The following is a 17,515-nucleotide window of genomic DNA, read 5'->3' on the forward strand; positions in this document are numbered from 1 at the left end:
CTGCCTGAGATAATGTACAGACAAGAAGGAGCTCATATTACTGTCTCACCAAGCACCCTCAGCTCTGTCCTAAACGTTCCGTCTAGGGATGGCTCTGCTCTGTGGAAGAAGGAGGTAGGGACAGGCAGAGATTAGTTCCTGCTGCCCAGCTAATCTATCCCAGCTGCCCACAGATCTGGGTCAGGCCTTCCGTCCCATCCTCGAGTTCGGTATGATGACTGACCAGGATGCAGCCAGGAAAGCCCCAGGTAATCCCACACTGCCTGCGACCCCTCGGGGCCGGGACCTCCAGAAGGCAGTGCAGTTGAGGAAGCAGCACTAGCCTTGCCTGGGGACAGGGGGGGCTTGCTTCTTCCAGACCTGACTGGGGGATGCCAGGGCGACCCCACCTTCCTCCCCACGCCTGGTCGTGGGATGGTGATACCAAGCAAGGCACACTGAAGCTGAGGACCCCCCGGCCCTCTCTCTCACCACTCACCTCACACCCTCCAACCCGCAACTCTCGGGCTCGGCTGCCCAGCCAGGTGCAGGGGAGCAGTATCCTGTGATGCGGAGGTGGCAGCTGAGGGGAAGGCCCAGAAGATTAATGTTTATCTCCTCCCTTAAGTCTCTTACTGGCTAATGGTTACAGTTCCACAACAGCAACGGCACTAAAAATAAGGGAGCTCTGGCTTTATCAGTGACTCAGAGTGGGAAGAGAAGAGACAGTCACACTCCCAGCTCCTCGAAGGAGCTGCCCAGGGTCCAGAGGGTCCTAGATAGTCACGCAGTTTGACCCTAACTCCACGGAGCTGAGTACCACATCCTGCACAAGTCTTCTCTGAACCCCAGGCTGTGCTGTGGTCCTTGCTCTGACCCTCAGCCATGGAGTCTGGCCATTAACCCACTGGTTTTGAGTCACACAGCCCCAGATGGAGTCTTAGAGCTGTGAGTCCCAAACCCATCTGAGTCTCATTTATTCATTCAGAAAATACTTACTGAGGCCTACTATGCAACAGGTGCTGTTCCAGATGCTGGGGATGCAGCAGTGAACAGAACAGACAACAGTCCCTACCCTCATCAAGCTGATATCCTAGTGGAGCTTGGTCGGGGGACAGACCGTAAGAACTGGATGGCATGTTAGATGTCACGGCAAGTGCAATAAAGAAAAATAAAGCAGGGGAGGGGGAGAGTGCACACTTAAACCGCATGGTCAAGGACAGCCTCGGCATGGAGGTGACATGTGATAGAAGGGAGGTGACAGAGTGAGCCAGGTACATAGCTTGGGAAAAAGTTTCCTCACTTCTAAAATGAAGGCAGGGATATCTGTGGCTTAAATGATGTATTTGGGTAAATGCTCTGCACAGTGCCTGGCACTCAGGGAGAGCCTCCTTTCCAAGGATCCAGCAGTAAGACAGATGAGGTCTCCCAGGCTGGGCTTGTGCCCACGGCCATCACCAGAGACATGAGAGACTTGGACCCACTCTCCATCAGTCTGGGCAGTCATGGGGTCTTGGAACACTAACCAAGCCCTTGACCTGGCTCTATCACAGCCTCCCATTTGGGTGGGGCCCACTGGTGTCTGCAGCCTGCAGGGGAAGGTTACCAGCGGGGTAACCTCCGAGAGAGGACAGCCCAGTTAAAGCCACTGTCTGTGGGAGCCCTGGTAGTCCTCGGCCCTAGCCTTACGGGCTGTGGCGCTCTGCCATCCTGAAACTCTGCTCAATGAGCCGTGTGGTTTCTGCCTACCACGCTCTCCCTGCCGCCTCACGAGGATCCTTGCTCAGCGACCAGCACCCCAACCTCTGCAGCTGCTGTCTCCCGTCCCTTTCCCCCTCACTTCCTGTCCTGTTGCCCACTGTGTGTCTGGGAAGAAGCACAGGCTCTGTCCAAGCAGCGGCAATGTTTCAGGAACAAGTCAGGTTTGCAGAGCATCTTTTCCAGCTGCAGGGTTTGCCCTATAAACTCAGCATGCTGTGCTGTGCTTAGTCACTCAGTTGTGTCTGACTCTTTTTGACCCCATGGACTGCAGCCCACCAGGCTCCTCTGTCCACGGGGTTTCTCCAGGCAAGAATACTGGAGTGGGTTACTATGTCCTCTACCAGGGGATGTTCCCAATGCAGGGATCAAATCCAGGTCTCCCACATTGTAGGCGGATTCTTTATCAACTGAGCTACCAGGGAAGTCCGAGACTCAGCATCCCCAGGTCCCGAAAGGCTAAGGCCACTGACCTGGCCTGGTTCACAGTGGTAGGTCCAGGCCCTGGCTTGACATCCCAAGGTGCTAACATAACACGTCAACCAGTGTTCCCGTCACGAAGGCGGCCTTCTCCCTTGAGACACCCCTCCTTCCAGTGACCGCTGAGCTGTGTTCCTAGAGAACAGCCCAGACCTTCTTCAAGGCTGACCCTCTTCCCACCCACCTTTTCGACCGGGCTCGTCCCCACCCCCTCACACGGCCCAGCCCCCCCTTCCTGTTTGACAACAGCCACTTCCCGCTTTTGCACAGGGCCACTTCCTGCCTGCCTGTGTGCTACTGCCATGGAGAGACCCACCCCTGCCGGCCTTCAGCCCAGCTCCAACCACAGCCCTCTGCAAGGATTTCCCCCTCAAGAGCAGAGGTGGTAGCAGGAGCAGAAAGCAGAAGCGGCCGTTATCAAGATCCCACTTCAGGGCTTCCTGATAGGTCACGGCACTCTCAGGTCACGGCCAGGCCCTGGACGCAAGGATCCCTTGCCTCCCCCGCCTTCTGCACAGGAGCTTAAGACTTGGGTCAGGGCACCACAAAGGCTGAACACCCTTGACGAGAAGGGCAGCAAAGCAGGGACCAGATGCAGAGCAGAGGAAGCAGACGGCGAGGAGACCTCGAAAGACCTCTCCCCTAGCACCCCGAGGGATGATGCCTACTCCAAACTCACTTTCCTGCCCCAGCAGGATGAAGCGCAGGGAGAGCCAGCCAGGTTCTCCACAGCCCTGCAGAGACACACCGGCTGATTCAGTGATGTCTCTAAAACCACGAATGCTAACACAGACTTCAACCAAGATCCTGCTGACATCTAAACATACAGCCCAGTGTAAGTGGGAAAAGACACAGAGCCCTGCTCTGGCAATGGGGACCCTCCCCAAGTTCTGATCTCAATGCCATCCTTGACTTTTCGGAGTTATTTCGAAGGTCTGTGCCTGTGGTCCCAACGTGGGTCAGGAAAAGCTTCCCACAGCCCACCTAGTTCAGATGCTGTGTGGGCGTCTCTTGCTGTCCCCCTCCTGGCCCTCTGAGGCATCGCTCAGAGAGGAGTAGAAACAAGGGCAGTGCATGGATTTGGTGTCATAATCCACATTCCCCAGCTGCTTATAAACAGCCCCTGGCCTTGGGAATCCCAAACTACAATCCCATTGACCTCACCCTGACATTGTGATGCCACAGCCCTTCCTCTTTGAATCTCACTCTAAAGGTGCAAAGTCCCCAATTAAGAACAAAAGTGTGTATCACATAAGAGCGGGGGCCACAGCTTCTAATTCCTTCATATCCAAACACCTGGGGACTAGCTGAGGGCTGTGAATACAGCACAATGGGGCCTGAAAAGTCCCCACATGAACCCCCAAGGCTCTGGCCTTTGAACTGGTGTCCTTTCCTTCTCTTCAGCCCTAACTCAAGCAGTTTTAACTGGGTGATGTGAAGACCTGAGCCTTACTCTGGTCTTTGGATCTTAAGACAAGAGAAGCTTTAACTAAGGAGGACAAGGAGAGAGGCTCCAAGAAGAGGCCCATAGTGAAAGTCTTCCCAAACCAGCTTGGACAGAGAAAATCCCCATGGGGTCACTAGCAAGCCCCAAGAAGGCAAGGCTCTGCCTCTGGACACTCTCAAGGCCAGAACAGGGTCAGCCACTGAGCTCTCCATGCCCCCAGCAGGGCTCTGGGTGCCTGCAGCCTTTGCCCACTGTTTTGGTGACATTTCCTTCATGGTAACCAGCCCCAAGTAAAACATCCCAGGAAGCAGCCCCTAAAAATAGCTCCTCCCAGGGCAGCAGCAAGCTGGGGGAGGGGAAAGAGAGGGAGGAGAGAAGAGGGGAGCAGATGGGAAGCTGCTGCTGCTGATAGGGCCCAGGAAGTAGAGGTGGTGTTTGGGGGGGAAGTGGCTGGAAACATCCCTACCATAGCGCGGTCTCTACCCACAGAGGTATGTTCAGACGACAGTGAGACCTAGTCAGGGGAAGGGAGGGATCTGCTCCTCTGGGCTCCAAGCTCTGGGTCTAGATGGAGAGGCGTGGAGGTGATCTCTCAGGATTTAGCACAGAAACAAAATATCCAGAATCTGTATTTTAAAGGGAAGAGCTAAAGGGTAAATGATGACCACACTGCTTAAAGATGCTGGGATCTGAGCACTGGCAATATCACTGGCATGCCTACAGCTCAAAACGAACCAGTCTTTTGCGTCTTGGTTTCCCCACCTGCCGTAAGGGAGATCTGTATGGCCCGTGGACAGAAGACAGAGGGCTTCTGCCGAGAGGCACTCGAAAGGTGCAAAGTGCCCATCTCTTCCTGTCAACACCCATTTGGCACCCATGGGATCAGGCCCTTGTCAGCCTGCCAAGGCTGTACAGAGAGCAGCACACTCAGAGATGGGGCAGGAGCTGGTCACACCCACTCCACCCCTTCTCTGCCTCCAGCCTCGGCAGAGAATGGGGTCAGCCACTCACCTCTAGGGTTTCACCACAGCCTCGAAGCTTGGAGCCCAGCTCTTGACAAGGGCCCAGAGCAAGCAGCAAGAAGCAAGCAGGGGCTTCTCCTATAGGATGGGGCCCCTTCCCACCTGCATCACCACCCTATGATGCTAGCACCCAAAATCACTCTGGGAAGGGGCAGGTGGGCAGGACGGCAGGCCAGTGTTGTAGGAGCTAAATCACACAGCTCACAGCATGGCTGGATGATGAAACTGACCCTTAGCACAAAGAAGGGGCCTCCAGGCTGTTTCCTCATCCAGCAGGGAGAGTCAGAGGAGCTCAGTCACCTCTATACAGGATGCTCACTTCTCTGTCAACAGAAATCAGTCTGTTTTATCCTCAGGAGGAAAGCACCATTTTGGATCTAACCTCTTTAAATGCTTCAAGTCCCAGAGTCCCGGTGTTCCAGTGCTGTATAGATCTCTCTTCCTCCTTCCCCTCCCTCCCTGCTGCATCACCCTCCGCTCTCTTCATCCTTAACAGGAAAGTCTCACTTGGAGATACCACAGGGGACACAAATGTCATGGGGGCTACTCAGGCCAACGCTAAGGGGGTGGAGACTTTCAGCTGGCACCACCCAGGGGGATCCTATTTCAGTCCCAGGGCCAGCTGGACCAAGAAAGGCACAGCCTTTGCCCTTCTAGTGGCCAACATGCCACAATTACAGCCTCTCAGCTTGCCACAGCCTTGGACGCGAACTGACACCCCAATCTGGGGGCTCAGAAGAGGCCCCTAATCGCAGAACAATCCATGTGCACAGATGGTCACAGAGTGGCAGAGACACCACCTGGAGAAGGCTGGGCCAAGGTGTGTCTGATAAATATCAAAGAGTATGGCAAGAGCAACTGTCATGGCTGTCGCTTTTTAGACGGCATTTCTTAAAGTGTGGCTCAGGGCCCACCTGCATGAAATTCACTAAGGCACTTGTTAAAAGGGTAGATTCTGAGGCTCCACCCCAGACCTCCCGAAGCAGAATCTCTGGATAGAGCCCAGGAATCTGCATTCTTAACCAGTCTTCACAGTGATCCTCTTGCACAGTAAAATTGAAAACTGCTGCTTAGAGGAAGTCCTGACATTGCCCTAAAAGGCTGTTTATGACAGGGAAGGAAGATGATAAGCTGCAATATCTTCCTATATCTCCCACCTGTCTTATTCCCCAAGCACAAGTCTTTAACTTCATCTGTTCTCTCCTACAGTTGTGTCAGGACTACAGGCTGGTCCACGGATCAGAAAGAGAGAATCCAAGCCAGTACCAGGATACAAGGGTTCCAGCAACTTGGCTATGAGCTTCCTGAGAGCCAAAGCCAAAAGGCAACCTGGCTGGTTACACAGTCCATTCATTCAACCTGTACCGGAGGCACAGTATGTATCAGGCACTTTGTTCTATCAATATGTATCAGGCCCCTGTATCACTACGTATCAATCATATATGTAAAGAAACAGATATGATTCCTATCCTTACCTCCCAGGTCCTGGGGAAGGGGAAGGCTTTTGCTTACATTTAACTTCAATAGAAATTTCTTCACATGGGGTATACAGATTAAATAAACAAACAAGGCAAATGCTGTTAACAGATTTCATAATATTGTTTCCCATAGCACCTCTTAGTAAGGCTAAGCTCCCTTCCCAGTGAAAGCAACTGGAATTCAGATAAATGGTCCAAATAGAGAAAATTCTTATGATGTAAACTGCTCCAAGGATAAATCCTAAACTACGTAGAAAACGTAGAAAAAAGAAAGGACCATTTGCCCTTCAACTGTAGCAATATGGGAAATGGTTTGGATACAAGCAAGAGAGTGGGATATGAAATGTTATGTTCTACGAGGTGAAAATCTATATGCATATGAATAAAGATAAGAAGGGAATCTGAAGATTTAAAAATAAAAGAAGACATAAGGGCTCAGGCTCCTGGGGGAGGGGGTGCTCTTAAATCTTAAAATAACGACTTATCATTGCCATCACCTGGCCCACTAGCTCTGCATCCAAGCCTATTTTAAATGCCTCCTTCAGCCTAGCTGAGAGCTAAGCTTGGAATCACGGGCTCCCTTAAGAGCCTCAACTCCACACCTATTGCTGTTCCAAAGCAAATGGAGTGACATTATGTGACTTTCAGTGACTTTACGCAGACAGACCCGCAGACCAAGACAGTGCTCAACACTCAGCCGCCTTAGCTCTCTACGTTGCCGCACAGCCACCATCATGGGCCCCTGAGGCCACCAGGACAAGAAACAACAGAGCAAAAGGATTCCTGTCCAGAGCTGACCCCCCAGAAGACCAGGTGATCTCTCCCCATGCCTCCTGGGCCACCTCACCACGGGTGGCAAGGAGAAGCAGCCTGACACTCTCTCTTTGATTCTGCAGCACAGAGAATCACAGACGAGAAAGGAACAGGCAGAGAGACTCAGCAAACCCCCTTCAGACCTTCATGGATGACCCTGGTGGGCCCACCACATTCCCAGGCACAGAAATCCAACACCTGTGGAGCCCTAGACAGACAGACAGCGATGAGTGAAACCCAGCCCCAGCCGCTGCACCTTTATAAAATATACAGCGTAAACTGAGAGGCTTCAGGAACGCCACGGCCTTCATTCACTAACCCCACGGGCACTAGCCTAGTGGGCAACCTGGCCCAACCCTCCCTGGGAGCTCAAATCCCCTACACCCACACCTACAGTGCAACCCCCGGACGACTCCCTCCATCTCCAAGACAACAGCCTCCCACTCTCAATCTCCAAACATTATTGGCACTTACATATCCCTGACCTCTCTTGTTGGCATCTGTACCTACCAGCCAGGACCAGGCCTCTGTCCCAAAGTTAACCTGGCACACAGGCCTCACAACAGAGCCCCAGTTTTGGCATAACCATCTTGAGAAGGGGAGCTGCTGCCTGAAGCATATGATCTTACACAAGAATCTTCTTGAAGAAAAAAAATCAAAGGGAAATAAAATCTCATCCAGTTTGGGCAGGGAAAAAAGATATCAGCTGGGAGAGATGGGACAAGGTTGAAAGAAGGTGAAGCCTGGAAAGGGACCTGACCGCACAGGTTAGGGAAGTTCAGGTAGGTAGGGAAGGAATAGAAAAAGATAGCCTAAGGCAGGCAAGTCCACAAAGTCACCACACCAGCTCTCCTCACCCTAGAGTTCAGCTCGCAGCTGTCTCTCCCACCCTCATCCCTGGGTCAGAGGACAGCGGTGAGACCGGGAAAGCAAAGCATTGCATCATTAACCGGAGACACCAGACACCAGCCCTGTTACTGATGCACACGGGCTATGCTGTGTGGGCACGGAGAGGTATCCATTCTCAAACCGTCATCCCTGCCTGCACCCTGCATCCTTGGCCAGAGCATGTCTGCCAAAGAGCCCAACCCACTGCACTGTCCCCCCTCCCCAAAGGAGGAGGGCATCTGACTGCCCACATATCTCTATGACAACGATCGCTTCTGACTCAAGGTACCCAGAGAGAAAGAAAACAAACAAATAAGTCAACTTAATAGCCAATGTAGAGTAACAGCAAGAGACAGGGGCTGGAAGGAAGACAGCGAGTCAACCCCTGCTTGTAGGGATGGAGAGCTGTCCTCCCAGCCAGGAGGCAGACACAGCGCTGCTAAACAGGTCCCAGAATAACTGACAAGCCCACTGTCAGTTTATAGCTTCTCCAATGCTTAGAGACATGTATTACATCTCTTGGTCCAGAGACGCCCAGGTCATTCCTAGTCACGGCCCGCATCTTCTCCAGGGCATCCTATTGCCCGGTCTTAATTTTAACTCTTTTCTGAGTCTTATAACCTCTGTCCCAGGGCTACACCTTGCAGCTCTCGGATGACCTGCCCCATCCACATACCTCCCTACTTGCCACACCTATGAAGAGGACTTCACATTGCTGGCTCTATACCTATCAGATGAGTTGACTTTTGGCAAGCACCCAGCACAAGGTGTAGGGAGAGAAGGTTCAAGGTGTGAGGCACAGGGCCTGACCCTTCCCAGCCCCAGGTACTGGGGAGCATTTCACAAGTTAGGCTCTCAGGCCTGGGCCTTCACCATCTTCAGATCTGGAGGCCCAGCTGCTCGTATTCAGACCAGGCCATTGAGATTTCCAGACCATGAGGCATCACCCTCCACCCAGGACAGACTGCATCTGCTGCTGCACAACCAACTTTGTAATTTGATCAAAAAAGCAATCAAGTTCATCTGGCAGGATTTGTTCCCGAGAAGCCCTCGCCAGTAGCAGCCTCCCTTGATGTTTACAGATTCCCTTCCCTTGGGAGTCTGTTCTGCCGCCTGGTGGGCAGGGGGAGGCTGGGTTTCTCAGAGCTGTTCACTTACTGCATTTCCATCTTAAGTCACCACCGGGGCACAGGCACTAGTGCAAGCCTGGAGTGGCTTCCATGGCCCCAAACACAGAGATTCCAAATGCCCCAAACGAAGAGCTAGCCACCCACCACTCCGGATATCCTCCCCCTCCATAAAAACCAAACTCCCTTGAGCCTTCAGGGACCACTCCTCCTAGCAGCAATCAACATCTCTTACATCTTTATTCTTTTCTCTCTGTTCCCTGTATAATTCTCTGCCTAGCTTCAAAGGTCACCCACCCTGAAATTCCAACTCTTCTCCAAGAACTAAAGCCACAAGCCCCAACTGCTGGTTCTTCTTCAGAAGAACCCATAGCCCTTGGAGGCACCCCAGGGAGAGACTGAGATGGGGAATACTCACCCCGAGCAGATAACTTCTTGGTATTGATGATTTTTGCTGCATACTCTTGCGTGGACGTTTTCTTCACACACCTGCGGACCACAGAGAAAGCACCCCTGGAGGGAGAAGGGGGAAAGAACTGGGACACGGAGCAGAGCAGAGCGACACAAACACACTTCAGGTCTGAGCACAGCGATGCTCCCATCACCAGACCTTTAGTCAAAATCACACACACACACACACCAGTGTTGTGACTATTACCATCCAACCTAGGGCAGAGGATGTGGCCTCTGCAGGACGCTCAACAGATGTGGGTGGAGGACCACCCTACTCCCACGCCCACATCTAGTTCTGGGTAAAGCAACAGCCCTAACCTCAGGCTGTGCGTCAAGAGCTGGTGGGAGATGCTTAAAACACACACCTGCTGCATCTCACAGGCAGCCCTGCAGTCCCAGCCAAGAAGACCCGAGAAGGGAAGAGACCCTGCCCTTTTCTCAGCAGGAAGAGTTGGCGTAGGGGAAGGAGAGATTAGAAAGAGGGTATGTCTTTCTAATACATGTCTCCCTCAACCATGGGGAGGAAAGTGAGACTCAAATCCCCCCAGCCGGCTTCATCCCACTGCATCCTAGCTCAACTGACAACGGGGAAAGAGAGGATCCAGTTGTGGATCTCAGACATCAACAACTCCCCTTCCCCATGATATTTCCCTCTACACGTCCCCCACCCCTCAATGAGAGCTCGCACGCTCCAGCCCTGGAAACATCTAGGGGGGCGGGCTGGGCGGGGGCTGCAGCGGCCGGGCTCGGCGCCGCGGGTGGGGGTGGGGGGCCGGGGCTGGTGCAGCGGCCAGCTCAGTGCGGAGGGGAGGGGGATGCTGCGGCTGCGGCGCGCGGCTCCCGGGACCACTGCAGGGAAGGGGGGAGGGGACGGGGGTGCCGCAGCACTGCCCAGCAGCGGGGCTGGCATCCTGGAAGCGGCACTAGCCGGGGGCGGGGCCGGGTACCAAACATCCCCCACACCCGGGCACCGCAGCAGGCTTGGAGCTGCAGGGCCGGGGAGGGTCCTGAGTCTCAGGCGCGTGGGACGTGGGACAGGGTGCTGAGTGAGCTCTTGAACAGAGTGGGGAGGGGGCAGCACACAGGCGGGGCTGGGATTCGGGGGGGCGCCTGAAGGGTGCGGAAGGGGCGGGGCTGGAGGGCGCCCAGGAGCGCTCCGGGGGCTGCAGTCCCCGCGGCAGCGCGGGGTGCAGCAGTCCGGGCAGCTGCTGCAGGGCGCGGAGGGGGCTGCGGGGCAGGGAGCTGGGGGCGAGGGGGCCCCGGGAGGCGGCTGGCGGGAAAGGCTGGGGGTGGGGCGGGCCGAGGGGGCGCTGCAGCGGCCGGTGCAGGGCCGGGGGGCGGGGCGAGGAGCCGCATAGCGCCCGGGCGGCAGGGGCAGGGTGTGGGGGGCCCGGCTGGTGGCGGACGAGCCGTACTTGCCGAGCTCCTCGAAGAGCTGGTAGTCGTCGGTGAAGCGGGTGCAGGTGGCGGTGGTGGCCATGCTGGCGGGCGGGCGGACGCGGCGGTGCAGCCCGCGCCGACGTCGGTGCACAGTCACCGCCGCCCGGCCGAGGGAGCAAGAGGAGGAGACGGGGCTGAGCCCGGCAGCACCGCGAGACTTTACCGGGGAGAGCGAGGGAGGGAGGGACACCCCCGCGCCGCCCGCCCGCCCCGCCCCCAGCCCCGCCGGCCCCCCGCCCGGCCCCCGGACCGCCCCGGGGGAGGGGCCTCCCGCCGCCGGCCCCGCCCCGCCCGGGGAGCCGCTGGGGCTGGACTGAGGCGCCGGGGAGCGAAAGGGGGGGCGGGGGGTCTCAGACCCCTGCCACCCGGAGGGGGCTAGAAGGTTCCTGACCTGTGGGCTTGTCCCAGGGCAGACCCTACAAGTGCTCAGGATGTGAGTGCAAGTATGCATGTGTTGGGAATGTGTAGGGGTCTGGACCACCGAGTTCTCTGGCGGAGCTCCACACTCGTGTCCTAAGCCCCGAGTCCGGCTCACACGACGAGAGAGGACCAAGGTCAAAAACGCCCGTGTCATTCTGAACACTTGGGAGACGCCCCCAACCTGTGCAGAGCCAGCTTTCAGCATCCTTCCCTCGGGAAGCTGACAGTCTAGACTTGTGTAAGCGTCAGGGCCATTATTAGATAAAATCCTTCAGGCACGGTTTGTTCAGGGAGACCAGGCCAGGGCGAAAGATGCAGGTGGAACTTTGCCTTCCTGCTCTCCAGCCTTAGAGATGAAAGAATGTTCTGTCTCTGGCCAGCAAAGAAAGGGATGAAGTGGGAACCACTTAGAAAAGGCTTAGTGCAGTGTGGGCTAGAAGAGCAAGTGGAAGCAAGAAGAAAATAACCCCATTTTCCTTCAGGCACCCTTTGTTTTTATTTATGGCTCATCACATTGTATGATGATGTGTTTACTGGTATGAGAGGCAGCAGACAAGAGCATGGCTGTCTTAAGTGTGAACTCGGGTTAGACTGCTTGACTTGGGTTTCTGGACGACTCACTGACCAGCTTTGTGACATTGGGCAAGTCAATTAGTCTATCTGTGCTTCAGTTACCTTATCTGAAAACAGGGAAGAATAATAGTAACTAACTACCTCACAGTTTTGAGTATTAATGGACTAAAGTGCATAAAGCATTCAGAATAGTAGCTGGTAGCTGAGTAGAACTGTGTTTGCTGTTTAATATTTGCCTTCCAAGTAAATTGTAATAGGGTAGGGCTGCCTTTATTCACCTCTCTACTCAGTCTCAGACCCTTAGTAAATATTTGTGGAATGAAGGGACTCCTTGGGATGCTGGCAGAGGGAGTTACCATCTCTTTCTGTATCTCCGCTGTCAGAGGATGGTAGGAACGAGACACATAACTGTCTCGGAGGAAGAGAAACAGGCTGGGCAGGTTCCTGACCTGCCTGGGTAGCTGTACCCCCCAAGTCTGGAGGCCAGCCCCCACTGGGCCGGGCGGAGCTCAGCCAACTGCTGCTGTAGTCTTGATTACAGCAGGACGCCCACTGGGAGTCAGGCTTCCATTGTCAGCAGGCTAACTCGCCTGCCTGGAGAAGGCAGCTGAGAGGCTGAGAGGTGTCCCAGCCTCCCAGACCTCCGCCCCCAGGGGGTGGGTGGAGCAAATCTCTCCGGGAGGGCTCCTCTCCTTTCCTTACCCAACAGCCCTTGGAGCTGGTTTGAGAACCAGACTGCCTAGTAGGGGTGATTAAGGGACTAGGAGAGGAAAAGAATTAATAGATTGCCTGGGAGAAGGGCAGAGGGCCAAAGGAAAGGGGTGAGGTGACTGAATATCATGCCCCACCCCTCCCCAGGGCAACAGGAAGTAAGGCGCTGGGGAGTAAGGCCACTTCCTATCTTGAAGCACAGGGGTAAGAGCCTGGTTCCAAGTGCCAGTGTGGGGCAGGGCAGTGAGATTGTACACACAGGGATGACCGTAAATCATCCACCTTAAAGGCAGGCGTGCAGGCTAGCCTGCGCTCCAGTAACAAGGCCTGCATGGTGGTTAATCATCAGTGTGTCCTTCCTGAGCCCTCAAGGCAACTTGGTTCCTGACCTCCAGATGCTGAAACCTTTATTCGTTACTATAAGGCAGAGTGAGAAGGTGGAGGGACATCTCACTTCTTCTCACAGAGCAAGCACAGATCAGGGCTTCTAAGGAGGCCCCTAGGGCATCCCAGGGGAAAACAGAAAAACAGGATTACAAACCTGGTCTGTTCTCGACAGAGGGTGAGAGATCTACTACTTCACTTCTCCCTCCCTCCCTCACTGCTCTCGACAGCCTCTCTGATGTGGCCTCAGAGGCGGTTTGGAGACTACAAATGCCTTCATGTGCACCCACAAACACACCCTGGCACACACCTTCCTTGATCCCCATTGCTGTAGCACCCACACAACTCCCAGCCACCCCATGGCAATTAGAGGGAAGATACATACAAATAATAACAAGCTTGCCAGCTCCCTCTGCAACAGGAGCTACGGCAACCTCACGGGGTCCAGGGGTTGTGATGTTCCATTCAGTTGGTCCCCTGGGCAGCTCCAGCACTCAGCTCCCCGCAGCACAGGGAGTGGGGAATTACAGAGGAAATGGATTTCCTGATGATCCCCAGAGGCGCCCCACCAGGTGAACCCTCTGTCATTCTGCTGATCTGTCTTTTGAAGACTCTGAAAATTACACCAAGGACTGCCCCCTGACTGAGAGACACTTCCCTTCCTAGTTTTGGAATGCAAGTTTAGGGTAGGTTTGTACGTGTTCAGTCGTGTCTGACTCTTTGGGACCCCGTGGATTGTAGCCCGCCAGTCCTCTGTCCAGGGAATTTTCCAGGCAAGAATACTGGAGTGGGTTGCCATTTCGTTCTCCAGGGGATCTTCCTGATACAGGGATTGAACCCGCATCTCTTGTGTCTCCTGCCTTGGCAAGTGGATTCTTTACCACTGCCCCATAAAGGTACTTACTCTTGAGCTGAGGAAAATGGAGCAGTTCAAAGTGACAGTTTCTTTTTATTGAACTATGGTTGATTTACAATGATATGTGAGTGTCAAGTAAATAGCAGAGTGATTCAGTTTTATATATATATTTTTTCAGTTTTATATTTTTTTCTGGTTATTTTCCATTATAGATTATTACAAGATACCAAATATAGTTCCCTGTGCTATGCAGTAAATCCTTGTTGCTTATCTATTTTATGTATATTAGTTTGTATCTGTTAATCCCATACTCCTAATTTATCTCTTCTGCCCTTCCTTTCTCTTTTGGTAACCATAAATTTGTTTTCTATGTCTGTGAGTCTGTTTCTGTTTTGTCAATACATTCATTTGTATTATTTTTTAGATTCCACGTGTAAGTGATATCATACGATATTTGTATTTGACTTCGCTTAGTATGATAATCTCTAGGTCCATCTATGTTGCTGCAAATGGCAATGTTTCATTTTATTTTTTAAGGTTGAGTAATATTGCATTGTCTATATATACCCCAACTTCTTAAACCAATCCTCTGTTGATGGGCATGAAATTGAGGTATTTAAAAGCAAGAGGGGGCTTCCCAGGTGGCGCTAGTGGTAAAGAACCTGCCTGCCAATGTAGGAGACCAAAGCAAGAGGGATGACATTCTTGAAAACAAAGAATAATTACCTGCTTGTTAGGGGTTATTGTAAAATAAATTTGAAGAGACTTCACTCTTGTACTAAAAGGGGTTTTTAAATCCACAGAATGCAATGGGTTACGTGGTCATGCCCCAGCAGCTGCTCAATATACTGGGGTTCCATGTAAGATTTTGTTAAGAAAAGAGTCCCTGGCTAAAAGAAGTCCCTGAAAGAAGTTTGAAATCCACTGGACCTTCTGAGGTCCCCTCCAACTCTAAGATTCTATAACTAACTTTGGAGAATTGGGAGTGATGAGGTCATTGCCTTTCTCCAAGGACTCTGAGAAAATTTATTATTTTGAGGCTTTTGAAACTAGCGAGAAGATGTGATAATGAGCATAGGAAACAATGAGAAAGACAAATGAAAACATTTAAGTAAGTAATCCCCAAACTAGGAGGGGATGTGGGATGCCCCTCTCCCCTGGAAGACACTTCAAATCACAACCATGAACAGAAAAATTGATATGACACATCCTCAATGAGAACTACTCCCAACAAAGCCACTGACCTTGATGAGTGTTTTCCCATCCCTCCTATGACTGAGAGCTGAAAAAAAGGGTTAAGAACCACAGACTAAATCAATGACTGCAATATTTCTTAGTGGAGAAGCTGAGGTTATTTTAAGTGAGGGACTCAATTCCTACTGGGCATAGGGGATGAGATTTTGGGGTGAAAATCTGAGAATGTTTGGGGTGAGGGCTAAAGCATTTGGTGTGAAGAACTGAGGTATTTGTAATAGCTATGGTCTGAGATGCTGAGCTTGGAGCTCAGAATTTCAGGTGAGTTGTAGGAGTGAGTTTCAGGTGAGTTATGAGGAGTCAAAATAATTGGAGTGAGGGGCGGAGGGGTCAGCAGGGAGGAACTGCCTTCTATTTTCCAGCTAGAGGGTTGGTTCTGAAAGGCAGTCTGATTCTGCCTTCGGATCCTGCAAGTCCAGATCAGGGCTCCCTTGGCCTCTCAGCCACTCCACCCTCCACTATCCCCCATGGACTGTGTGCTCCTTGAGGACAGAGGGTATCAGATCTTTCTCCCTTGTATCCTCAACTCCTAGCACAAAGCCTGGTGTATAGTAGGTGCTCAACAGGTATTTGTGGAATGAATGAAGTATTGGGGCAAGGGGCTGAGATAGTCGGGGTGAAGAGGGGGCACTGGTAGAAAGGTGACAGAGTTGTTATCACAGCAAAAAGGGAGGAACTGAGGTGAGGGGCTGGCTGCCTGCATCAGCAGGTATGGCTTGGGCATGAATAGTGGCATGTGGGGCCCCCTGGTGGGCAGACCTGAGGTGCACAGGTGCTTGGAGGGAAAGACAGAAAAGCCAGAGAAGACAATAAAAGTTACAGTTCTCCATAACATTTGGGGGAGAGCTTGCTACACAGAAGACAAAGCCCCCAACAGGAGCTGTTTGATTTAACCCCCATCACTGTCCCGTGAGTGTAGGGGCCAGCAGCCCCATTTTACAGAAGAGGAAACTAAGTTCAGAAAGGGAAAGCCGCTTGCCTGAGGGCAAATAGCTACTCTGGTAGAGCTGGGATAACGTGATTGAAGGGAAGTGAATAGAAAGAGATGTGGGGTGGCGTGGGGGTTCAGTTTGAATGTGCTCATCCAGTCTCTGGGGGCTTCCCTGGTGGCTCAGTTGGTAAAGAATCCTCCTGCAATGTGGGAGACCTAGGTTCAATCCCTGGGTTGGGAAGATCCCCTGGAGAAGGGAATGGTTACCCACTCCAGTATTCTGGCCTGGAGAATTCCATGGACGGTTCAAGGAGTCAGACATGACTGAGCAACTTTCATATCCAACCTATAGGATCTAGATTGGATTCCTAAACCTAACCCACATTTATCCCAATGTAGACCTGGTCCTGAATGCAGGCACTTACTCAGAGGGGACACTGATCCATCCATTCATTTCTTCATTTTATAAAGCATCTTTCCTCTTCCCTGGGTTTCCCTGGTGGCTTAGATGGTAAAGAATCTGCCTGCAATGCAGGAGACCCAGGTTCAGTCCCTGCGTTGGGAAGATCCCCTGCAGAAGGGAATGGTTACCCACTCTAGTACTCTTGCCTGGAGAATTATATGGACAGAAGAGCCTGGAGAGCTACAGTCCATGTGGTTGCAAAAAGTTGGACACAAGTGAGTGACTAACACTTTCACTTTTTCTCTTCTAGTCAATGGGGAAGCAGAAGAGATTCTTGTGGGCAGGTGATGAAACTAGAAAGAGGTCATTTTAGATTGGAATTCTACAGAGAAAGTAAAGCAGTGGATCAGAGAGCCAGGAATGGGGAGGGACTAGAGAACTCCTTTAGCTGAAGTTCTTAGCTCTGGCTGCCCTCGGAAAGTGACTAGTAAGGGAGACCTAAATGATGATAAGGAGCCAGTCACTTCAAGGTCTGGGACAAAAGCATTCCTGGGGGAAGAAAGAGCAGTGATAGCCTGAGAAAAAATATTCAAGGGGTGGGAAGAAGGCTGGTCTGGTGGGAGCAGAGTGGGCAAGTGGAGAAATAGGAGGAAACTAGGACCCGGAGCCTTGTCAGAGCCCGCCTTCTGGTACAACTGCCTGCCCTAGTGCTCCTTCCACAAGGAGAGGCTGCCTCTGTACTCACAGAGGCACAAGACCCCAAACCCCAACTCAATGTGAGAAGATCCCTTGATCAGAGATGGACATAAATCCGGGCCTGAAGCTAGAAATGATATTCCTTGGATACCATAAAGGAGGGTGGTGAGACGAGCGCAGGATGACCTCTCAGCACCCTAGGGACTCTGGGAGTAGTGTGCAGAGGGGTTCTTGCAGAAATAACCAGTGTTGTTACTCTGCTTCTTACAAAGCCATCTACTGACCCTGAGTTTTGGTGAAGGGTACTACAGCGAATATTTCAGGATGCCAAGCAAGGAGAACAGGCAACTCATGCTCAGAATACCCAAACTTCTTGATGGCTTTCAGGAAATGGTTTTTAAA

The 17,515-nt window shown here is 52.6% G+C and overlaps 1 protein-coding gene across 19 annotated transcripts in view; it reads right to left on the bottom strand.

Annotated features, from left to right (window-relative positions):
- CAMK2G (calcium/calmodulin dependent protein kinase II gamma) overlaps positions 1-11,049 on the bottom strand; it is a 55,013-nt gene extending 43,964 nt beyond the window's left edge. For 8 of the 19 annotated variants that reach the window (XM_043926525.1, XM_043926523.1, XM_043926517.1 and 5 more), the window contains exons 1-2: positions 10,861-11,047; positions 9,411-9,505 (exon numbers count right to left, since the gene is read on the bottom strand). In XM_043926525.1, the coding sequence (XP_043782460.1) occupies positions 9,411-9,505; positions 10,861-10,925 (160 nt within the window). In that variant the 5' untranslated portion in view covers positions 10,926-11,047. Of the gene's footprint in view, positions 1-9,410; positions 9,506-10,860 lie in introns of all 19 variants that reach the window. The other 11 variants (XM_043926532.1, XM_043926520.1, XM_043926531.1 and 8 more) reach the window with 4 other exon arrangements.
- Positions 11,050-17,515: the final 6,466 nt, after the last annotated feature.

The sequence above is a fragment of the Cervus elaphus genome, chromosome 15 (genome assembly GCF_910594005.1).
Source record: "Cervus elaphus chromosome 15, mCerEla1.1, whole genome shotgun sequence".
NCBI lineage: Eukaryota > Metazoa > Chordata > Mammalia > Artiodactyla > Cervidae > Cervus > Cervus elaphus.